The 19,172-nt window shown below is 41.1% G+C and overlaps 2 protein-coding genes across 2 annotated transcripts in view; both read left to right on the top strand.

Moving 5' to 3' along the window:
• PRDM10 (PR/SET domain 10) overlaps positions 1 to 19,172 on the top strand; it is a 103,886-nt gene that overhangs the window by 6,133 nt on the left and 78,581 nt on the right. The gene's annotated exons all lie outside the window — the stretch shown is intronic.
• Positions 14,776 to 16,376, top strand: LOC124504793 (elongation factor 1-alpha 1). The gene has a single exon (XM_047070337.1). The coding sequence runs from the start codon at positions 14,841 to 14,843 to the stop codon at positions 16,227 to 16,229; it is 1,389 nt and encodes a 462-aa protein (XP_046926293.1). The 5' UTR covers positions 14,776 to 14,840; the 3' UTR covers positions 16,230 to 16,376.

The following is a 19,172-nucleotide window of genomic DNA, read 5'->3' as shown; positions in this document are numbered from 1 at the left end:
ACAGAGCTGGACACGGGGCTCGAACTCAAAAGTGGTGAGATCATCTGAGCTAAAGTCGGATGCTCAACCAACTGAGCTACCCAGGTGTCTTGACTAGTTTCTTAATTGTTAATGGGGATAATAATAGTATCCCTCTCATAGTCTCAGTGTGAGGATGCTTGTCATTAATTAGTACGGTAGTATAAACAGCTCAATAACAAAGCAAATAGTGATCAGTGGGTCAGTATCTGTTTGCCGATTTTGGACCCTCTGCTTCAGCCAAACTGGTCTTCCCACTGTCCTGCAGTATTCTGGATATTTCCTTCATGTTTTCACTCCTTCATTTCTCAAATGGAATGTTTGTCTTCTCCTTGTACATCCCCACTCCCCTGCCCCCAACCCAGCCTCCTCCTCCAGTTCTGCCTACCAAATTCCAATCCATCCTTCTAGAGCAGTTGGTTGGTAATTTTTTTTGTTTTTTTGGTAAAGAACCAGGGACTAAATATTTGTGGTTTTGTGGGCCATATGGTCCCTGTTACAACTATTCCTTCACCCCTGTCGTGTGAAAGCATGGCTATGTTCCAATGAAACTTTATTTATGGGCCCTGAAATGTAATGTAATATAACTTTCATGTATGATGAAATACTCTTTTTTTTCTAAGTCTTTGCAACTATTTTAAAATGTAGAAACCATTCTTAGCACACAGGTTATATCCAAAAATAGGTGTCGAGCCACACTTGGGCTGTAGTTTGCCAACCTCTATGCTAGAGCAAGTCGAAAGCACATAGTCTTTGTTCACTGAGGACCTATTTGACCATGTTACTTGGAAGTGATCCTTTTGTCTCTGTCCTACAGGATTTTTGCACTGCTTTGTAATTAATAGTACCATTTATTGAGTAATTAATCTGTATCACGTAGCAATTATTTGTGCTTATGTCTTGTTTCCCAAACATGTTATAAATTCCTAGAAGTGATGGATACTTTTTTGCCTCCCTGGTCATATAGAATGCGGTACAAGAATGCCTTTTACTTACTGGATTCTAAATGTTTGGAGGAATAAAGCAGTGAGTGTAATTAAGGTATTCAAAGTGATTTCTGAAGTTTTCTTCCCTTCAAAATTATTTTTTTTAAGTTTATTTGTTTTTGAGAGAGAGGGAGAGAGTGTGTGAGCATGAGTGGGGGAGGGCAGAAAGAGAATGCCAAGCAGGTTCTGTGCTGTCAGTGCAGAGCTGGATGTGGGGTTCGATCTCACGAAGTGTAAGATCATGACCTGAGCCGAAATCAAGAGTCGGATGCTTAACCAATTGAGCTACCCAGGCACCCCATTTTCTTCAAAATTCTTATTTTTGTGTGCAAATCTCTGCCATTTTCTTAGCGTTGCTTGAAGATTTTGAGGCCAATCTGTTGGGGGTTATTTTCAGTCTTGCTACAAACCATGATTGTAGGCAACCTTAGTCTCATGTCCTTCTGATGGTGGAACACCTTTGAGTAAATGTTGCTTTGTGTTTTTGACCAACCATTTTAGTTGTTTTCTAAGGAATTTGTTTATGTTTCATCCTTAATGTGTGACATTGACAGAACCATATTGTAACTACTTTACAAATGGAAAAAAAGGAGGCAATTTTAGCAAATGATTTAAGAGTGGTGGGAGCTAAGGCCAGGAGCAAGGTGTGTGGGTTCTCAATCCCAGACAACAGTGTGTATATTAACAAGATTTCAGTCTCTTACTTATTTATTCATCCTGTCTTGAAGTTGATGAATGAAATTATTCTGCATTGTAAGTACTTCATACATTGATAACTATAAGGACCTACAACCAGTAGGTGTTTAGGCCACTTGTTTATGTGACATATAAGTTTTCTCAACTACATTAAACCTGCTGAGGTGAGATATGACATAAGTACAAAATGATAATTCTAGAATTAAAACTAAATTATTGGGTGCCAGTGGAATGTGTGACTCTCGATCTCAAGGTTTTGAGTTCAAGCCCCAAGTTGGGAGTAGAGATTATTTAAAAAACAAAAGAAACAAACCCCAAACCTAAATTATATAGCTGAAATTGTACTTTGATGAACTTTGTTTTATTGAAAAATTTTAAGTATGTTTATATTCATTTTTTATATATGAATGATATGAGTTATCCCAAACTCTAGTCTCATCAAAAAAAAATGATATATTTTTATACATCATTTAAAAAATCATTTCTTTTTTCAGACTATAGGAGCTGTAGGACTTCTGGTTGGCTCAGTCAGTGGAGCATGTGACTCTTGATTTCAGGGTTGTGAGTTGGAGCCCCATGTTGGGTGTAGAGATTGTTTAAAAATAAAATCCTAAAAAAAAAGTATAGGAGATATATTTTAAGTCTAACAAAATATGTATAAAAGACCTTTACAAAAAAATTCTAAAACTTTATCGAGTGACTTTAAGTGAAGTCTAAATAAGTGAAGAAGATACACTGGGTCAAGGATTGGAAGATTGGATATTGCAGTGTGTCAGTTCTTTGGAAACAGACTTATAGATTTAATATAATCCCAGCAAATTAAAAAAAACAGAAACAACTAGACAAGCTGATGGGGTGCGTGGGTGACTCGGTTGAGCGACCAACTCTTGATTTTGGCTCAGGTCATGATCCAAGGGTCATGGGATCGAGCCTTGTGTTGGGCTCTGTGCTGAGTGTGGAGCCTGCTTAAGATTCTCTTTCTTTCTCTTCCTCTCCCTTTGTCCTCTGCCCCCCCCCAAAAAAAAACAAAAACAAAAAACTAGACAAGCTGATGCTAAAATATTTGTCAATGCCTAAGAAAAGGCAAGAGACTCTTGAAAAAGAAAAAAATAAATTGGAAAAACTTCTCTACTGGAAGTCAACAAAAGCTATAATAATTAAGACAGTGTAGTATTGGCACCAAGATAGACTAATTGATCAATGGAATGCCGCAGGAGTCCAGAAACAGATTCACATGCATTCAAACACTTAATTTATGACCCAGGAAGCATGGCAGTTGAAAGGCAAAACAATAAAGCTTTTAAGTTAACATAGGAGAATATATCCATGACTCAGTATAGGTCTTAAATATTGAATCTTACTGTAGATAAGATGTTACCTGCACTAATAAAATAATGGGCAGAAGTCTTGAACGGGCCCTTCAGAAAAGGAGATATCCAAATGTCTAATAACTCGATAATAAGGTGTTCATCCTTGTTAATAATTAAGAAAATGCAAGCTATAACCACAGTGCCATATTCCTGTATACCTAAATTATAGTTGGCAATAACAAATTCTGAAGCTGTGTTGAGCAATATGAATATTCATACCTGGCCGATGGGAATATAAGTTGCTATGACTACTTTGGGAAAGCAGTTTGGTATTACCTAGAAAGTAAAAAAATATGCAGTCTCTAAAGCCCAGCAATTCTAGTGTTAGAGAAATGCATATACATGAGATAACCAGAAAGTATATTTGGAGTAATTAATTTTCCTGATATGAGCTGACTCAGTTAACACTGAGTATTTGAGGGCTGCTATTTTCTGTTCTGTACACACAGGTAGCTTTTGTTTAGGTACAACTGTGAATTAATGTTATTTATATTTTCCCTTTCTGCTGAATATTTTAATACAGTCTTCCATCCAATCTGTTGTTTAGTTCCTAAAATAATGCTGGGCACAAAATTGGCATTTAATAAATATTGTGTTTCTAAAAATTGTTGTTTGAATTTTTATAATTTTTATAGCTTTGTAGTTACCTCCACTCTCTGGCCCATTTAAACCTCTTTGTGGGTTTGGTAAATTATAACCTCTTTGGATTCCTTTGAGATCAAGCCTAGCCTAGTGATTGCATCATCTGGTAGGAGGCCAAGGCAACAGCAGCAGGTCCAACCCAAGCGTGGGTTCTGGCAGCTTTGCCTAGGAGGACGCTGTGCAGCAGAGAAGGAAATGATAAAGCTCTGGAGTCAAAGGGATCTGGGTTCAAATCCCACTTACCAGCGTTATGACCTTGGACAAGTACAAATTTTTGGTTGTTGTGAAGATTGAAATTGAGTATTTTTAAATTTTTTAAAATGTTTATTTATTTTTGAGAGAGAGACAGCATGAGTGGGGAAGGGGCAGAGAGAGAGGGAGACACAGAATCTGAAACAGGCTCCAGGATCCGAGCTGTCAACACAGAGCCTGATTCAGGGCTCGAACTCATGAGCCGTGAGATCATGACCTGAGCCAAGTTGGTTGCCCAACCGACAGAGCCACCCAGGTGCCCCGAAATTGAGTATTTTTTAATTTTTAATTTTATTTAAAATGTTTATTACTTATTTTTGAGAGAGAGAGAGAGAGAGAGAGAGCCTGAGCATGGTGGGGGGTGGGGGGAGCAGAGAGAGAGGAGAACAGGGGATCTGAAGCAAGGTCTGTGCTGACAGCAGAGAGCCTGATGCAGGGCTTGAACTCGTGAGCGGTGAGATCATGACCTGAGCCAAAGTCAGAAGCTTAACAGATTGAGCCACCCAGGAGCCCCAATTGAATATTTTTAATTTTTTAAATTTTTTATTTTTTTAATGTTTATTTATTTTTGAGACAGAGGGAGACAGAGTGCAAGTGGGGGAGGGGCAGAGAGAGAGGGAGACACAGAATCTGAAACAGGCTCCAGGCTTTGACCTGTCAGCACAGAGCCCGACGCGGGCTCAATCCACGAACCGTGAGATCATGACCTGAGCTGAAGTTGGACGCTCAACCGACTGAGCCACCCAGGTGCCCCTTGAGTATTTTTTTTAAAAAGGCCATCTCACAATGCCTGGCATGTGATAGATGCTCAGTAAATGGTAATAGCTATAATTATTACTATTCCCTTGGTGTTTACTTACTAACATTGGATTTCCACAGTATACATTTTCATTAAGATGGACTATGATTATGCTGAATTTTAAAATAAAAAACTGCATCCATTAGGGGATTCTAATTTTGTGGTTTCCGTTAACTACTTCACTGAATTTGCAAATGAATCCAACATGTTTTAGTCTACATCTGAATGAAATGGTTTGTAGAATGAAAGTGTTTGTAGAGTAGATATGGCTGAGATTTCTAAACAGGAATGCAATGCCACTATTTTGTTTCTCTTTATGGAAGAAAATGCTAATCATGTAGTTTTAAAATTCTATCAGTTTTAATTTGAAATATACACATTTTCTTTTTTTTGAAATATACACATTTTCTTTTTTTTTTGAAATATACATATTTTCTTGTGAAACATATCAGCTGAGAGAACCCTTGCTTATAGTTAAGAGATATTTATTCCCAAATCAATTGTTTAATAATGAAAACATATTAAAATGTCTTTTAATTGGAAGTAAAACTTTTCTGGATATACCTTCATGATCTAATACTTAACCTGGGGTGATCATAACTTTAATAGTTACTAACATTTATAATATGCTCAATACTATTGTACTATATTGTAACTTTTTACTTGTCTTCACATTCAATATTTTCACCTTGCTCTGTACTTTAAGAAATGTCCTGGCTTGAAGAAGAAAGGAAAGATGGAAGGGAGGGATAGAGAGAAAGAGAGAGAGACGTAGACAGAGAGAGAAAGAAAGAAGGGAGGGAGGGAGGAAAGAAAGAAAGAGAGAAAGAAAGAAAGAGAAAAAGAAAGAAAGAGAGGAAGAAAGAAAGAGAGAAAGAGAGAAAGACATGAAGGAAGGGAGGGAGGGAGGAAGATAGATAGATCCTGGCTTATAGAAGACAATTGTGAATACTAGACCATGCTGGCCTCCTATAGTTAGTTTAAGATGGAGGAAGTTGAAATTTGAAGAAGGTTGAATTTTGATTACAAGTCTTACTCATATGCCAGTAAGATAGAGTTTTTATGGAGACAATAACTGCTTCCCCTTGTCATCTGTCTTGTTAATCAAATGCTTGTTTTTGACCATTCTGTGTTTTATTTTTAAATTTGCAAACAAGGGACTGAGGTTGAGGAATGAAAATTTGAAAAGGAACAGCAGGTGAGACCCACATTAACCTGTTGTGGGGGAGTGAATTGGATATAAAGGGAATTACTTCAAACTAGTATCAATTTGCTTTTTGTCCTGGGTCAGCGCCATGGTCCCGCCATGGTGCTGTGTATATTTCAGGAGTTGAAGTAGCCTGAACAGGTAGTCACGCTGTTTTCTCTTGTATTAAACACATAATGTTAATTAAGGAAAATTGTGTTCCAGAATAATTTCCTGCAACCAATTTTAATAGGAAATTCTTTTTTTTTAGTTAAAACAACTTAAACCACTTGAATTTAAAGAGACAGCTTAGCTCTGCCCCTGCCCTGCTCGCTTTTGCTCTCTCTGAAATAAGTAAACATTAAAAAAAAAAAGAGAGAGAGAGAAACAGCTTAGTACTTAAGATTATGCTTCTTTACATTATCCAGTAATTTATCCTAACAATTTGGGATTGTGATGGTTGAGTCATCGTGACGATGGAGAACCATCTGTAAGAAAGGCTTTTAGAGCTTCAGAACACCCATCTGCAGTCTCCTACTTAGTTACTGCAATTGCTAATTCAACAGAAGAGCTTGAGATATTTGGGCCAGATAGCTTTCTGTGTCTAGGTGTGCCAAGGCCACAGCAAGTATTTGTACCCCTGCCAGTTGTCTGGTGAAGCAATGCTACTGTTTGAAAAGGGAGCTGGGGTAAAATGCTTGCAGCTATGTAAATCTATTATCTGAAGTTGAAAAACATGGGTGCTCAATATTACTTGATGAGTCATTTGTATCCATTCGTATCCATCATTGAGTCTTCAAATGTTCCTCATACATCCATATTTACTTTGGAAGCTGTTTTCAAATGTTACTCATTAAGTAGACAGAACAGATTTGCTTGTTAGCAAGTGGCGAAGGGAAGCTGGAAAATCAAATACCCATCAGAGCAAGGTGGTTGGCAAGGAAGACCACCTAAATTAACAATTGCCTCAGCCATTTCAGAATTCTGACATAAATTCCACAAACATTTTAGAGAGGCTGGTAAGTTGTGTATTTTGAAAGGTGTCGGGATTCTTGCTAAGTTTTTGTTTAGTAATAAAGCGTTTTACTTTGTTTTTTTTTTTTTTAGGTGACGACTTATAGCAGCACTGAAAGTTTGTGTATGAATGTCTATTAATGTCACTAAGCCCCAGTAAGAATTCAGAGCTCTGATCCTTCCTTGCATATTAAAGGCAGGTCTTGGCCTAATTATAATCAGTCTCTCGTATTACTTCTAGAATGATTTTCAAAAAGTGTTACTGCTGTGATAAAAGATTTTTCTTTCCTCATTTGTCCAAGGGTTGGCCAGATTTGGCTGACATCAGAATCACTTGGGGACATTTACTTATTTAGTTTTTTTTTTTTTTTTAATGTTGATTTATTTTTGAGAGAGAGACAGAGCAGGAGCGGGGGAGGGGCAGAGAAGAGAGGGAGACAGACAACCCGAAGCAGGCTCCAGGCTCTGGGCATCAGCACAGAGCCCACGAGGGGCTCGAACCCATGAGCCGTGAGATCATGACCAGATCCAAAGTTGGATGCTTAACCGACTGAGCCACCCAGGTGCCCCTATTTAGTTTTTAAAAATATGGAACAGGGGCGCCTGGGTGGCGCAGTCGGTTAAGCGTCCGACTTCAGCCAGGTCACGATCTCGCGGTCCGTGAGTTCGAGCCCCGCGTCAGGCTCTGGGGTGGTGGCTCAGAGCCTGGAGCCTGTTTCCGATTCTGTGTCTCCCTCTCTCTCTGCCCCTCCCCCGTTCATGCTCTGTCTCTCTCTGTCCCGAAAATAAATAAATGTTGGATAAAAATATGGAACACCACGAATCTGCGTGCTATCCTGGTGTAGGGGCCCTGCTAATCTGAACGTCGTTCCAGCTTTCGTATGTGTGCTGCCGAAGGGAACACCTCCTGGGGATGTTGAAAAACTAAAATTCCTGTGGTTCCCGCCTATGTCTGCAATGGATTGAATCAAAATTCTCAGGGAAGTGAGTGCAGGGCTGGCTCGTTGGTAGAGTATGTGACCCTTGATCTCAAGGTCATGAGTTCAAGCCCCATGTGGGGTTTAGAACTTACTTAAAATTCTCAGGAGTAAGGCTCTGGAATTTGTTTCTTTGCCTAGCTCCCTAGGTGATTCTGATAAAACCAGTTCGTGAACTTTGGGAATTGTAACTCTTTTACAGGCTCATCCTGTTCCAGACTTTTCTCTCTCAGTACGCCCTGAGCATGCCCTCAATTCCTCTCAAGTCTGGAACTTTCTTAACCTGTTTATATATATATATATATATATATATATATATATATATATATATATATAGTAATATATAATATATAACAATTACATAATAGCATAAATATTATGTATGTACACATATGTCAAAGTTCTTGATGTTTATTGCCAAATTGCTTCCTAGAAGGTCTGCACTGATTTAAATGCTCATCTTTCTTTTTCTTTTTTAAAAATGAGTTTATTGAGGTATAAAGCATACAGTTCAGAGGCTTTAGTATATTCATAGAGGTTTGCAAGTGTCACCACAGTCAGTTTTGGAATATTTTCATTACCTCCAAAAGAAATTCCATAGCTCTTATCCATGTTGTCCTAATTCCCCATCTTCATTCTGCTGCCTACCTCTATTCATTTACCCATGCTGCATATTTCCTACAAGTGAAATCATTCAGCATTTGGTCCTTTGTGAGTAGCTTCTTTGACTTAGCAGAGCACTTTGCACCTGGTCCTATCAGACATGCCATACTACAGTACTTTCCTTACTGGTGGCCACAAATAATTCCAGTTTTTTTTTTCTAAGTTTATTTATTTATTTTGAAAGAGAGAGAGAGAGAGAGAGTGCAAGCAGGGGAAGGGCAGAGAGAGAGAGAGAGACAGACAGACAGACAGAGACAGAGAATCCCAAGCAGGCTCTGTGCTGTCAGTGCAGAGCCCGACATGGGGCTCAAACCCATGAACTGTGAGATCATGACCTGAGTCGAAACCAAGAGTCGGATGCTTAACCAACTGAGCCACCTAGGCACCCCGTTTCAGGTTTTTTTTTTAAGATTTTATTTTATTAAAGTTTTTTTAATGTTTATTTGTGTGTGTGTGTGTGTGTGTGTGTGTGTGTGAGAGAGAGAGAGAGAGAGAGAGAGAGAGAGAGAGAGAGAGAGAGGGAGAGCATGAACAGGGAAAGGGCAGACAGACGCAGAAGGAGACACAGAATCCGAAGCAGACTTCAGGCTCTGAGCTGTCAACACAGAGTCCAATGTGGGGCTCAAACCCACGAACTGTGAGATCATGTCCTGAGCTGAGGACAGATGCTCAATGGACTGAGCCACTCAGGCACCCCTTATTTATTTTCAATGTTTGTTTGTTTGTTTAGCGCCTGTGTGCACCCTCGCACCAGTGCAAGCGCAGGAGGGGCAGAGAGAGGGGGAGAGAAAGAGAATCCCAAACAGACTGAGAGCTGACAGTGCAGCTCCCACGAATGGGGCTTGATCTCATGTACCATGAGATCATGACCTGAGCTGAAATCAAGAGTCAGACACTTAACCGACTGAGCCATCCAGGCACCCCAGTTCTTCCATTTTTGATAAACACAGTCATCAGATAGAAGAGGAAATGTTTTCCACAGTCTCATATCTTTGGGATTGCCCTCACTTTCCTACTGAGGGAGGCAGCCAGCCAGGCCTTGAGGGATCAGATCCTGGGCAGAGGGGATGTTTATGAAAATGAGCCCAGGCTTTCTGCACCTGCTTTTCCTCTTGGACCATTTTTTAGTTCTTGGGATGTATCAGGAGTCCAAAAAGCTGGTTGGAAGGGGCTTGCTGAGAAGTCTGAGAGGCAGAGAATCCAAAGAGATTTAGGCAGTCTCTTGGGACTAGAGAGATAAAGATCTGAGTTGAAGGCAGTCATAACAGGAGGGCCAACATTTCAGAGGCAAGGAACACACAGAGAGGTGAGCCTGAGACTAGCACTGGTTTTCCTCTGAAGGTATTCACTGCTAAGCTCTGCTGGTCAAGGGGCTAACAAGCACAAAAGCAACAGAACAGAAGAGCATGGATTTTGGTAGTCTCACATTGCTGGGGTGATAGAAACTGGAACTCAGGGCCCAGCAAGGACAAACCTCCCTAGGTAACACCTCAAAGTCTCTGCTGCAACTCCCAGAAGGTCAAAGCTAGGAGCAGACCCAATCTTCTAGTTTCATAGACTGCAGAACAGCCAGGGGTCAGCTCCCTGGGACTCAGTGCCCTGTCCTCCCGCAGCCTGCCACGGGATGGTGGATCGTGGAGGAAGGTGGTAGCTACCTGTGGGAGAGGGCACCATGAGGCTTTCAAGCGGTGGTGGTGTTCTGGTCCTTGCTCCACCACCTTAACTGTGTGAACATCCCTCAAGTCGGACGCTAATGATTTGTGTTCTTTTCTGTAGGCCTGTGATACACTGCTGCTTTGAGGTTCCCTCCTAAAATCTTGTGAGAGGAGAATAGAGGACTCCTGATAGACTCTCTTTGAAATCGCTTTCAGGTTTTACCAGCCAAGTAGCTATTCTTTGTAAAAAGGAAAAGGCAGACATCAAGGTTTAGCATTCTTTAGAACTCACACTGAGTGGTGGTTCCTTTTGAACCCTCAAGGATTTTAATGTAGAATTGTGGGCTAAGACCCCCAATAAGACTCTTAGCCAAGGTTTTTCTTTTCTTTGAGGAAGGAGGAGGACTCATTGCCTGGTGGGAAGATTTCTGCATGGGAAGTAGAAGGGCAAAGGGACAGATAAATGGAGTGGGAAAAGAAGGCCAAGGTTACCATTTCAGTTCTGCTTCATACTGCTTGATACACTTCATTCCTTGCTTGTTTTTGTCATCCTGTGTTTTTAATCTTTATTATTATTATTATTATTACTTTTAAACCTTAGTTCAGTTCTCTTCTGGTTACACAGTGTTGTTCTTGATGACGGCCAGAAACGAATTAGGAAAGTTTCTTTAGGATATATTCTGCCATGGTTTTTAGACTGTAACACATCAGCCTTGTAATATTAAAAGTGCAGCTTATTCTGAAATTTGTCTGCCATCATTGCTCATTTACCCAATTTCGGAAGTTTTTTCTGGAGTTTTTTTTCCAATGGCATAAAATTTTACCTGGAGGGGCACCTGGCTGGCTCAGTTGGTAGAACGTGTGACTCTTGATCTCAGGGTGGTGAGTTCAAGCCCCATATCGGATCTGGAGCCACCTTGAAAAAAAGATAAATGAATAAACTAAGATTTTATCTGGAGGAGTTTTTCTGCAATCTTGAACTTTTCATTATTTGCTTCACTGTTAACACTTATAACAAATGTTAAATGTGAATGGTGTCAGTAAAAATACCTGGAGGACCCCACTGTTATCACTGGTTAATTTTTTATCTTTACCCTCAGACCTCTCTGGTGATATGGAAATATTCCAAATCCATAACAGCTTACTTAGAAACACTTTTTACATTTGGAACCTAGTCAGAGGCTTGTTGTTATTACATTTTAAGTTTGTTGAAAGCTTTTATGAAAGCTGAGTTTCCCTCATTATTTTTCCCCCTGCCCGCACCTAACTGGCTTCCCTGATTATTTACTTTCTCAGAAACCCTTAGTTCCGTAGGCATATTTTCCCTAATTAACATTGTGTTTATTTTACTTCATTGTGGAATTAAAAATAATATTTTAGTCCTGTGACTCTGCCCTCAAGCGTGGGTTTGCAGTAGCCCTTTAGCTGGGGCAGAGGGGCACAGTAGGGTGGGGCTGAGCCCTGGCAAACAGAGGGGGCTCAGGCTGACCAGACCCACGGCTGGGCAAATTATGCCACCTCTCCCTGCAGTCATTTCCCGCTCTGTGAAATGGCACACAGTGTGGCCTTAGTCTCTTCCCAGGGTTGAGGTCAAGAGCAAATCAACAGCGTCTGTCTGGCGCTTGGAACCTTGCTGGACGAGGTTCTAGTATTGTTCTTTTAAACGTCTCATTTCTAGTTTTTCTCAATGTTCCCAATTTGTTGTGAATTTTTAAAATTGCGACACTCACGTGACAGCTTGTTTAGACTTCCCCTTCTCAGCAAGATTGGAGAATTTGTGCTGAAATTTGTATAGTTTGGGATTTGCCCATCGCTACTTGTGCTACCAGTTCCTGTTCTTCCTTTAGAATGGAGTCCAGTACTTTTTGCTTTTCTTCTGAGTTCCGAAATGATCTCTCCCAGAAATCAGTTAAATGTAAAATCTCTACTTGCCATTCTAAGTGAGTGACCATAACAGAAGCCCTTTATTTTCACTCCACTTGGCCTAATTTTATAGCTTTCAAATTTAATACTACACCTCAGTCATGGAGTGGTTAGCAGCTGTTCAGAGCGCTCGTTTATGACTCTGTTGTTTTCTGAATGATGAAGGTATGGGTTTTAAACAACTTCATTGGGCTGTTGTGCTATTAAATTGATTCACAAATTGATAAGTGGTCATTGCTTAGACTAGTGACTATGGCATGGAAGGCACTCAATACACGTTAGCTATCCAGATATCCTGTCCCCAGGGTTGGCCCTGTGCACGCTGCGCCCCCGGGCCATGCCCCAGGCACAGTGCCAGAACCAGAGGGCTATGGTTAACAGTAGATGCTCCCGTGGCTGGTGGGATAGGGAGTTTCCCAAACTTTGCATTAAAAAACATGGTGTAAAACCCAAGATGAATCAGGATGGTGGGGGGGGGGGGGAGGCTGAGATCCAAGAAATAAATCTAGAACCAGAGTCAGGGAGTTTGTGGGCTAGGAAACCAGGATGTGAGGGAAAAAAGGAGCAGTTGAAATAGGTCCACAGGGTGGCCTGTACTGACTGGGCCTTTAATAGGAAAGTGAACTGAACTTGGCTTCCTTTGTACCCTCTCACCCACCCACCCTGCTCCCCCTAAAATGAAAGTCTCAGAGGTCTCTCTTGTCAGGGAGGTATTTGTACCAAAGAAGTGGGAAGAATGAGACTAAGGTTGGACAGGACATTGGCAGTAAGAGCAGTCACTTCTATTTATTGTTCACCTACTGTGTGCCAGACACTTAGGGGGTGCTTTATATGGCAACTATCCTGCTGGAAGAAAAGAACAGCTAATTGGCTGTCAGGAATTCCAGAGACAGGTGTATTGGAAGTCAGCCCCTTTGACCTGAGCTGGGAGTGATTGCAATGGTGACCTCAGGAGTGCAGGTTCAATATGGCTGGACGGAGGCCATTGGAGGGCAGGGTTCATCTTGGATGGGAGAATCGATTAGGGGCCCCGAGTGACCATGGTGTTTCTTCATGGTCCCGATGTAAAAGGGACCAGTAGAATCCCATGTCCAGCATGGTGGAGATGGTTGACCATTACTACTGCAGCCATATGGTATATTTTTATCTTAATTTGTTTTTGTGGTAAAGTATACATAAAATAAAATCTGCTGTTTAACCATCTTTCAGCGTACAATTCGGTGGAGGTTAAATACATTCACAGTGTTGAACAACCATCATCGTTACTCATTTTCAGAACTTTTTCATCACCCCACACAGATACTTTACCCATTAAACAGTAACCTGCCCAGGACCTGGTAACCTCTCTTCTACTTTCTGTCCCGATGCATTTGACTATTCCAAGTACCTTGCCTAAGTGGCGTCCTACCATATGTGTCCTTTTGTGCCTGGCTTATTTCACTTAGCATAATGGCTTAGAAAAAAAATTTTTTTTTAAGTTTTTATTTAAGTCATCTCTACACCCAACATGAGGCTTGAACTCATGACCCTGAACAAACCGAGATCAAGAGTCACATGCTCCTCCTACTGTACCAGCCAGGTGCCCCCTTGGCATAATGTTTTTAAGGTTCATCCGCCTTGTAGCATCTGTCAGAATTTCCTTCCTTTTTAAAGCTGAGTAATATTTCATTATATGTATAAACCACGTTGTGTTTCTCTTTTCATTTGTTGATGGCACCTAGGACGTTTTTAAGAGCAGTGTTCTGGGCACTTTACCAGGGTCCCATTTGTTCCCAAAAGGTCACTGTACTTCGTAGTCTGAGAATGGTGGGAGCCTAACAGGTGTCTCCTCCCCCAAACCTGACTGTAACTGTTGGGCATCTTTTACCTCAGGAAATCTCTAGCATGGGAATAATCTCATGTTCGGCTTTCCCTTCTAATTCTTACCCAGTTAGCTCAGAACAATCAGATTCACTTTTTGTCTTTGGCTTTTCTTTCCCTTCTCCTGCCCATCCCCCCTCCCCCCTGCCTATTTTGCTTGTTAGTTACTCCTTTCTTAGATTTCTCTCCACCCTGACTCTGTTTATTCCTGTGTTTTCCTGCCTCCTTTCTTCCCAGTCTTATCGCTGTCTTCTGGATTACTCGTATCTCCTTCTGTTTCCTTGTTGCTTTCCTCTCTTTTCTTCTCTTCTTGCCTTACTTACTCCCTTCTCTCTTTCCCCCAGTTAATTTCTTCTTACTCTACCATTTTTAATTTGTGGCTCAGAATTGACCCTAATTATTACCTCTTTCATTTAACACCTAAAGTGCTGACTATATTCTAGTGTTCTACGCACTTTGCAGATATTAGCGCCCTTAGTCCTCTTTACACCTCTAAGAAGTAGATCCTGTTCTTGTTTCTGTGTTATATACGATGACATTGAGCCACAGAGAGGTTAGGTAATTTGTGCAAGGCCAACCGTTGGTGAGGGGTGGAGCCAGGATTCAAACCCAGGAGTGTGGCTCCAGCTTATGGGCCTGACCCACTTTGCCACACTGAATGCCGTTCCCTAGCTCATGGGCAGAGGGGTTTTGTAGTTCATGGTCAAGTTAAACGTAAACAATGCTTGTCCCCTTTTTCGCAACGGGTTTGCCGCCAGAACACAGGTGTCGTGAAAACCACCGCTAAACCTAAACCAAAATGGGAAAGGAAAAGACTCATATCAACATCGTCGTCATTGGACACGTAGATTCGGGCAAGTCTACCACTACTGGTCATCTGATCTACAAATGTGGTGGGATCGACAAAAGAACTATCGAAAAATTTGAGAAGGAGGCTGCTGAGATGGGAAAGGGCTCCTTCAAGTATGCCTGGGTCTTGGATAAACTGAAAGCCGAACGTGAACGTGGTATCACCATTGATATCTCCCTGTGGAAATTCGAGACCAGCAAGTACTATGTGACCATCATTGATGCCCCAGGACACAGAGACTTTATCAAAAATATGATTACGGGCACATCTCAGGCTGACTGTGCTGTCCTGATCGTTGCTGCTGGTGTTGGCGAATTTGAAGCAGGTATCTCCAAGAATGGGCAGACCCGTGAGCATGCCCTTCTGGCTTACACACTGGGTGTAAAACAACTTATTGTCGGTGTTAACAAAATGGATTCCACTGAGCCACCCTACAGCCAGAAGAGATACGAGGAAATCGTTAAGGAAGTCAGCACCTACATTAAGAAAATTGGCTACAACCCCGACACCGTAGCATTTGTGCCAATTTCTGGTTGGAATGGTGACAACATGCTGGAGCCAAGTGCTAATATGCCTTGGTTCAAGGGATGGAAAGTCACCCGTAAAGATGGCAATGCCAGTGGAACCACACTGCTTGAAGCTCTGGATTGCATTCTGCCACCTACTCGTCCAACTGACAAGCCCTTGCGTCTGCCCCTCCAGGATGTCTACAAAATTGGTGGTATTGGTACTGTCCCTGTGGGTCGAGTGGAGACCGGTGTTCTTAAGCCAGGCATGGTGGTCACTTTTGCTCCAGTCAATGTTACAACTGAAGTAAAGTCTGTTGAAATGCACCATGAAGCTTTGAGTGAGGCTCTACCTGGGGACAACGTGGGCTTCAATGTCAAGAACGTATCTGTCAAAGATGTTCGTCGTGGCAATGTGGCTGGTGATAGCAAAAATGACCCACCAATGGAAGCAGCTGGCTTCACAGCTCAGGTGATTATCCTGAACCATCCAGGCCAAATCAGTGCCGGATATGCACCTGTGCTGGACTGTCACACAGCTCACATCGCCTGCAAGTTTGCTGAGCTGAAGGAGAAGATTGATCGTCGTTCTGGAAAAAAGCTGGAAGATGGTCCCAAGTTCTTAAAATCTGGTGATGCTGCCATCGTTGATATGGTTCCTGGCAAGCCCATGTGTGTTGAGAGCTTCTCTGACTATCCTCCTCTGGGCCGTTTTGCTGTTCGTGACATGAGACAGACGGTTGCTGTGGGTGTCATCAAAGCAGTGGACAAGAAGGCAGCTGGAGCTGGCAAGGTCACCAAGTCTGCCCAGAAAGCTCAGAAGGCTAAATGAATATTATCCCCAATACCTGCCACCCCAGTCTTAATCAGTGGTGGAAGAACGGTCTCAGAACTGTTGGTGTCAATTGGCCATTTAAGTTTAATAGTAAAAGACTGGTTAATGATAACAATGCATCGTAAAACCTTCAGAAGGAAAGGAGAATGTTTTGTGGACCATTTGTTTTTTTTGTGTGTGGCAGTTTTAAGTTATTAGTTTTTAAAATCAGTACTTTTTAATGGAAACAACTTTGACCAAAAATCTGTCACAGAATTTTGAGACCCATTAAAACAAAAGTTTAATGAGAAAAAAAAAAAAAAAAAAAAAAAAAACAATGCTTGTCCCACCAAGCTCTAAATATTTACAGGTGCCATATCCAGAAGTCTCATTGTAGCAAGAGCGCAGGGGCACAAGAGCACCTGGCCGGGGGTCCCAAACAGGGCACGCTGCTCACAGCTGTCAGAATCCAAAGGCAGAGAGAGCAGTGGTGGGGAAACAAGAAAGGAATTTATTTCAGTGAGGCCAACACTGGGAAGATAGTCCAGCGTCTCAAAGACTGTCTCCAAAGTGCCAAAAATAGTTGCAGGTTTATATAAGGAAAATGTGGGGCAAAGCTGGGTGGGCATGTGCAGGTGGGCAGGAAAGGTCAGGTCAATCATTGTCTTGGGGTCAGTCACACTGAGTCTTGTGTCTTGCTGGCCCAGGGCAGTCCTTACTTCTCGAGGGGGCAGGTTCGGTTCCCATCAGAGAAGGTTATGCTCTCAGAGCCTTCCATCCACTACAAAAAAGAACCCAACTGGAAAGTTTAAGGTCAGAACAGAGGCAGTCAGAGTCCGTTTTCATCATCTTGTATCTTTACAGGAGTCTTTACAACTTTTATCTTACACTGTTTGAACCTGTATTTTTTTCAAGTACCATGATTTTTAAAAATCATTTAATCTTAATTATAAAGGTGAAAAGTATTTTGACAAACTTATTTTCTAAAGAGGTAACTGATTTTCCTTAATACATTTAGTTTTGTTTTCTAGCTTTGTTTAATCACTGACATCTGACATCATAACAGATGGTTCCTTAAATTTTTATTTCAGCTAAATTTATGTTATTTCAATTAAATTATTAGTAAGTGAACTTTTTTATTATCCAGGGAATCAAAATATAGTACGTAACATAACTTTAAAGGAAATATACAAAGCATTGTCCATCAATTTAAATTATCACCGTTTGGAGTGTAATCCATGTCTAAGTTGCTTTTTGTCTTCTACTCATCTTTACTAGGAAGGTTTCTCTAACTGGGGAGTCAAGGACAATAAGCTTAAAAAAAAAAAAAAAGGAAAGCTAAGATAAACAGTTTTAGGCAGTGTAAGAAATCTCTGCCTAAAGCATCTTCTAAATCTTTTCCACATTCAGTCCAGTGGGGGCAGTGGGGTGGAGGGGTGGAGGGGTGGAGGGGTGGAGGGGTGAGAGCCCTACAAGTCACAGGCTCTGCTTTTTGCACTCTTTATTTGCTGTGTGACTTGAAGTGATGCACCTAATCTCTGGTTTTTCAGTTTGTCATCTACAAAATAGAAGTTGCTCCAGATGGGTGGTTCTCAAACTACTCCCCGACACCCCGCCCCTTCTGGCCCAACACTAGTGCTCTACAGCTGTACCAAGGTGTTCTTTCTTTTAAATAAAAATAAAGGGTACAATTTTCTTAGTTTTGAGTTTTTACCACATGAAATCTCATTAACCCTTTGTTGCTGTTTCTGTCAGTTGTCTTAGCCAGCAGTAGGAGGTCACAAAAAGTGGCAAAAAGAAAAAAAAATCGGGGAAAACTTGGAACCCTAGTCCTGCTTAATTGATAGGTCTTTCTTTCTTTCTTTCTTTCTTTGAGGAGGGGGAGGGGGAGAGGAAGGGGGAGAGGGAGCATCTTAAGCAGGCTCCATGCCCAGTGCAGAGCCCGACATGGGGCTCCATCCCATGACCCTGGGATTATGACCTGAACCAAAATCAAGAGTTGGACACTCAACTGACTGAGCCTTCTAGATGCTGCTATTTGATCATTTTTGAAAAAATTATAAAGTGAGGTCAGATGTGATTTTTATGTAGTTTATATAATGGAGTTATTTGTGCTGGAATCATAACACAGGTGAAGTGTTCTTAGTTTATAGGATGAGAAACAGTGTAGAATAGTGGCCAAACACACGAGCTTGGCAGCAGGATCGCTCAAGCTCATATTGAGCTCTCCTACTTACTCTCACTAGCTCTTACTAGCTCAGTTGCCTGGACAAAGCATTTAACCTCTTTCTCAGTCCTTCACCCGTAAGGTGGAGATAATAACATACCTACTTCATGATTATTGTGAGGATTAAATGAATCAATGCATATTAAGGTGCTTAGAACATGCCTAGCACATAGTAAGTATGTTACAAATGTTAGCTATTGTTATTCTGTAACAAATGTATTAATATCTAATGGTACTCAGCCAAGAACATTGATTTCCCGAGCTCTGTCTTTTAAACATATTTGAGAGCCAAGGGCCTGGAATTTCTCTTCTTGTTCTGAAATTCTGTTATTCTATGTCATAGAATTGGATTCCTATAATCTTCTTGCTCCCTTTTTATAACTTAGTGCCTTACTGGACATGTTTTTTCTCTATACATAGAGTGAACTCACTTTTTTCATTTATCAAGTAGAATCTCATCTTAAATAGGGCTTTAGAAGGGTTTCCTTTCTGTTTCTTGACGTAAGCGTGTTTTTATATTACATACATTAGTTACAATTGTTATCTATCATTAAATACCTAATATACTTTATTCTTTGTCCTCAAGGCTGAAGAATCTGAAGCTCAGAGAGAGTAAACAAATTGTCAAAAGCTCTAAGTGTCAGATCCAAGATTCTAAGCCAGGCTATCTGACTCCAAAGCTTGCCCTGCTAGAAATACAGCAAATCTGAGTTCCTATTCCAGTTGCTGTAGTG

Source organism: Lynx rufus, unplaced genomic scaffold, assembly GCF_022079265.1.
Source record: "Lynx rufus isolate CCGP_SWC_20201006 ecotype Redwood Valley unplaced genomic scaffold, mLynRuf1.p SCAF_9, whole genome shotgun sequence".
NCBI lineage: Eukaryota > Metazoa > Chordata > Mammalia > Carnivora > Felidae > Lynx > Lynx rufus.
This window is presented reverse-complemented; position numbering and strand designations above follow the sequence as displayed.

Coding starts and splice junctions, on each gene's coding strand:
- LOC124504793 (XM_047070337.1), top strand. CDS start 14,841: ATGGGAAAGGAAAAGACTCATATCAACATCGTCGTCATTGGACACGTA.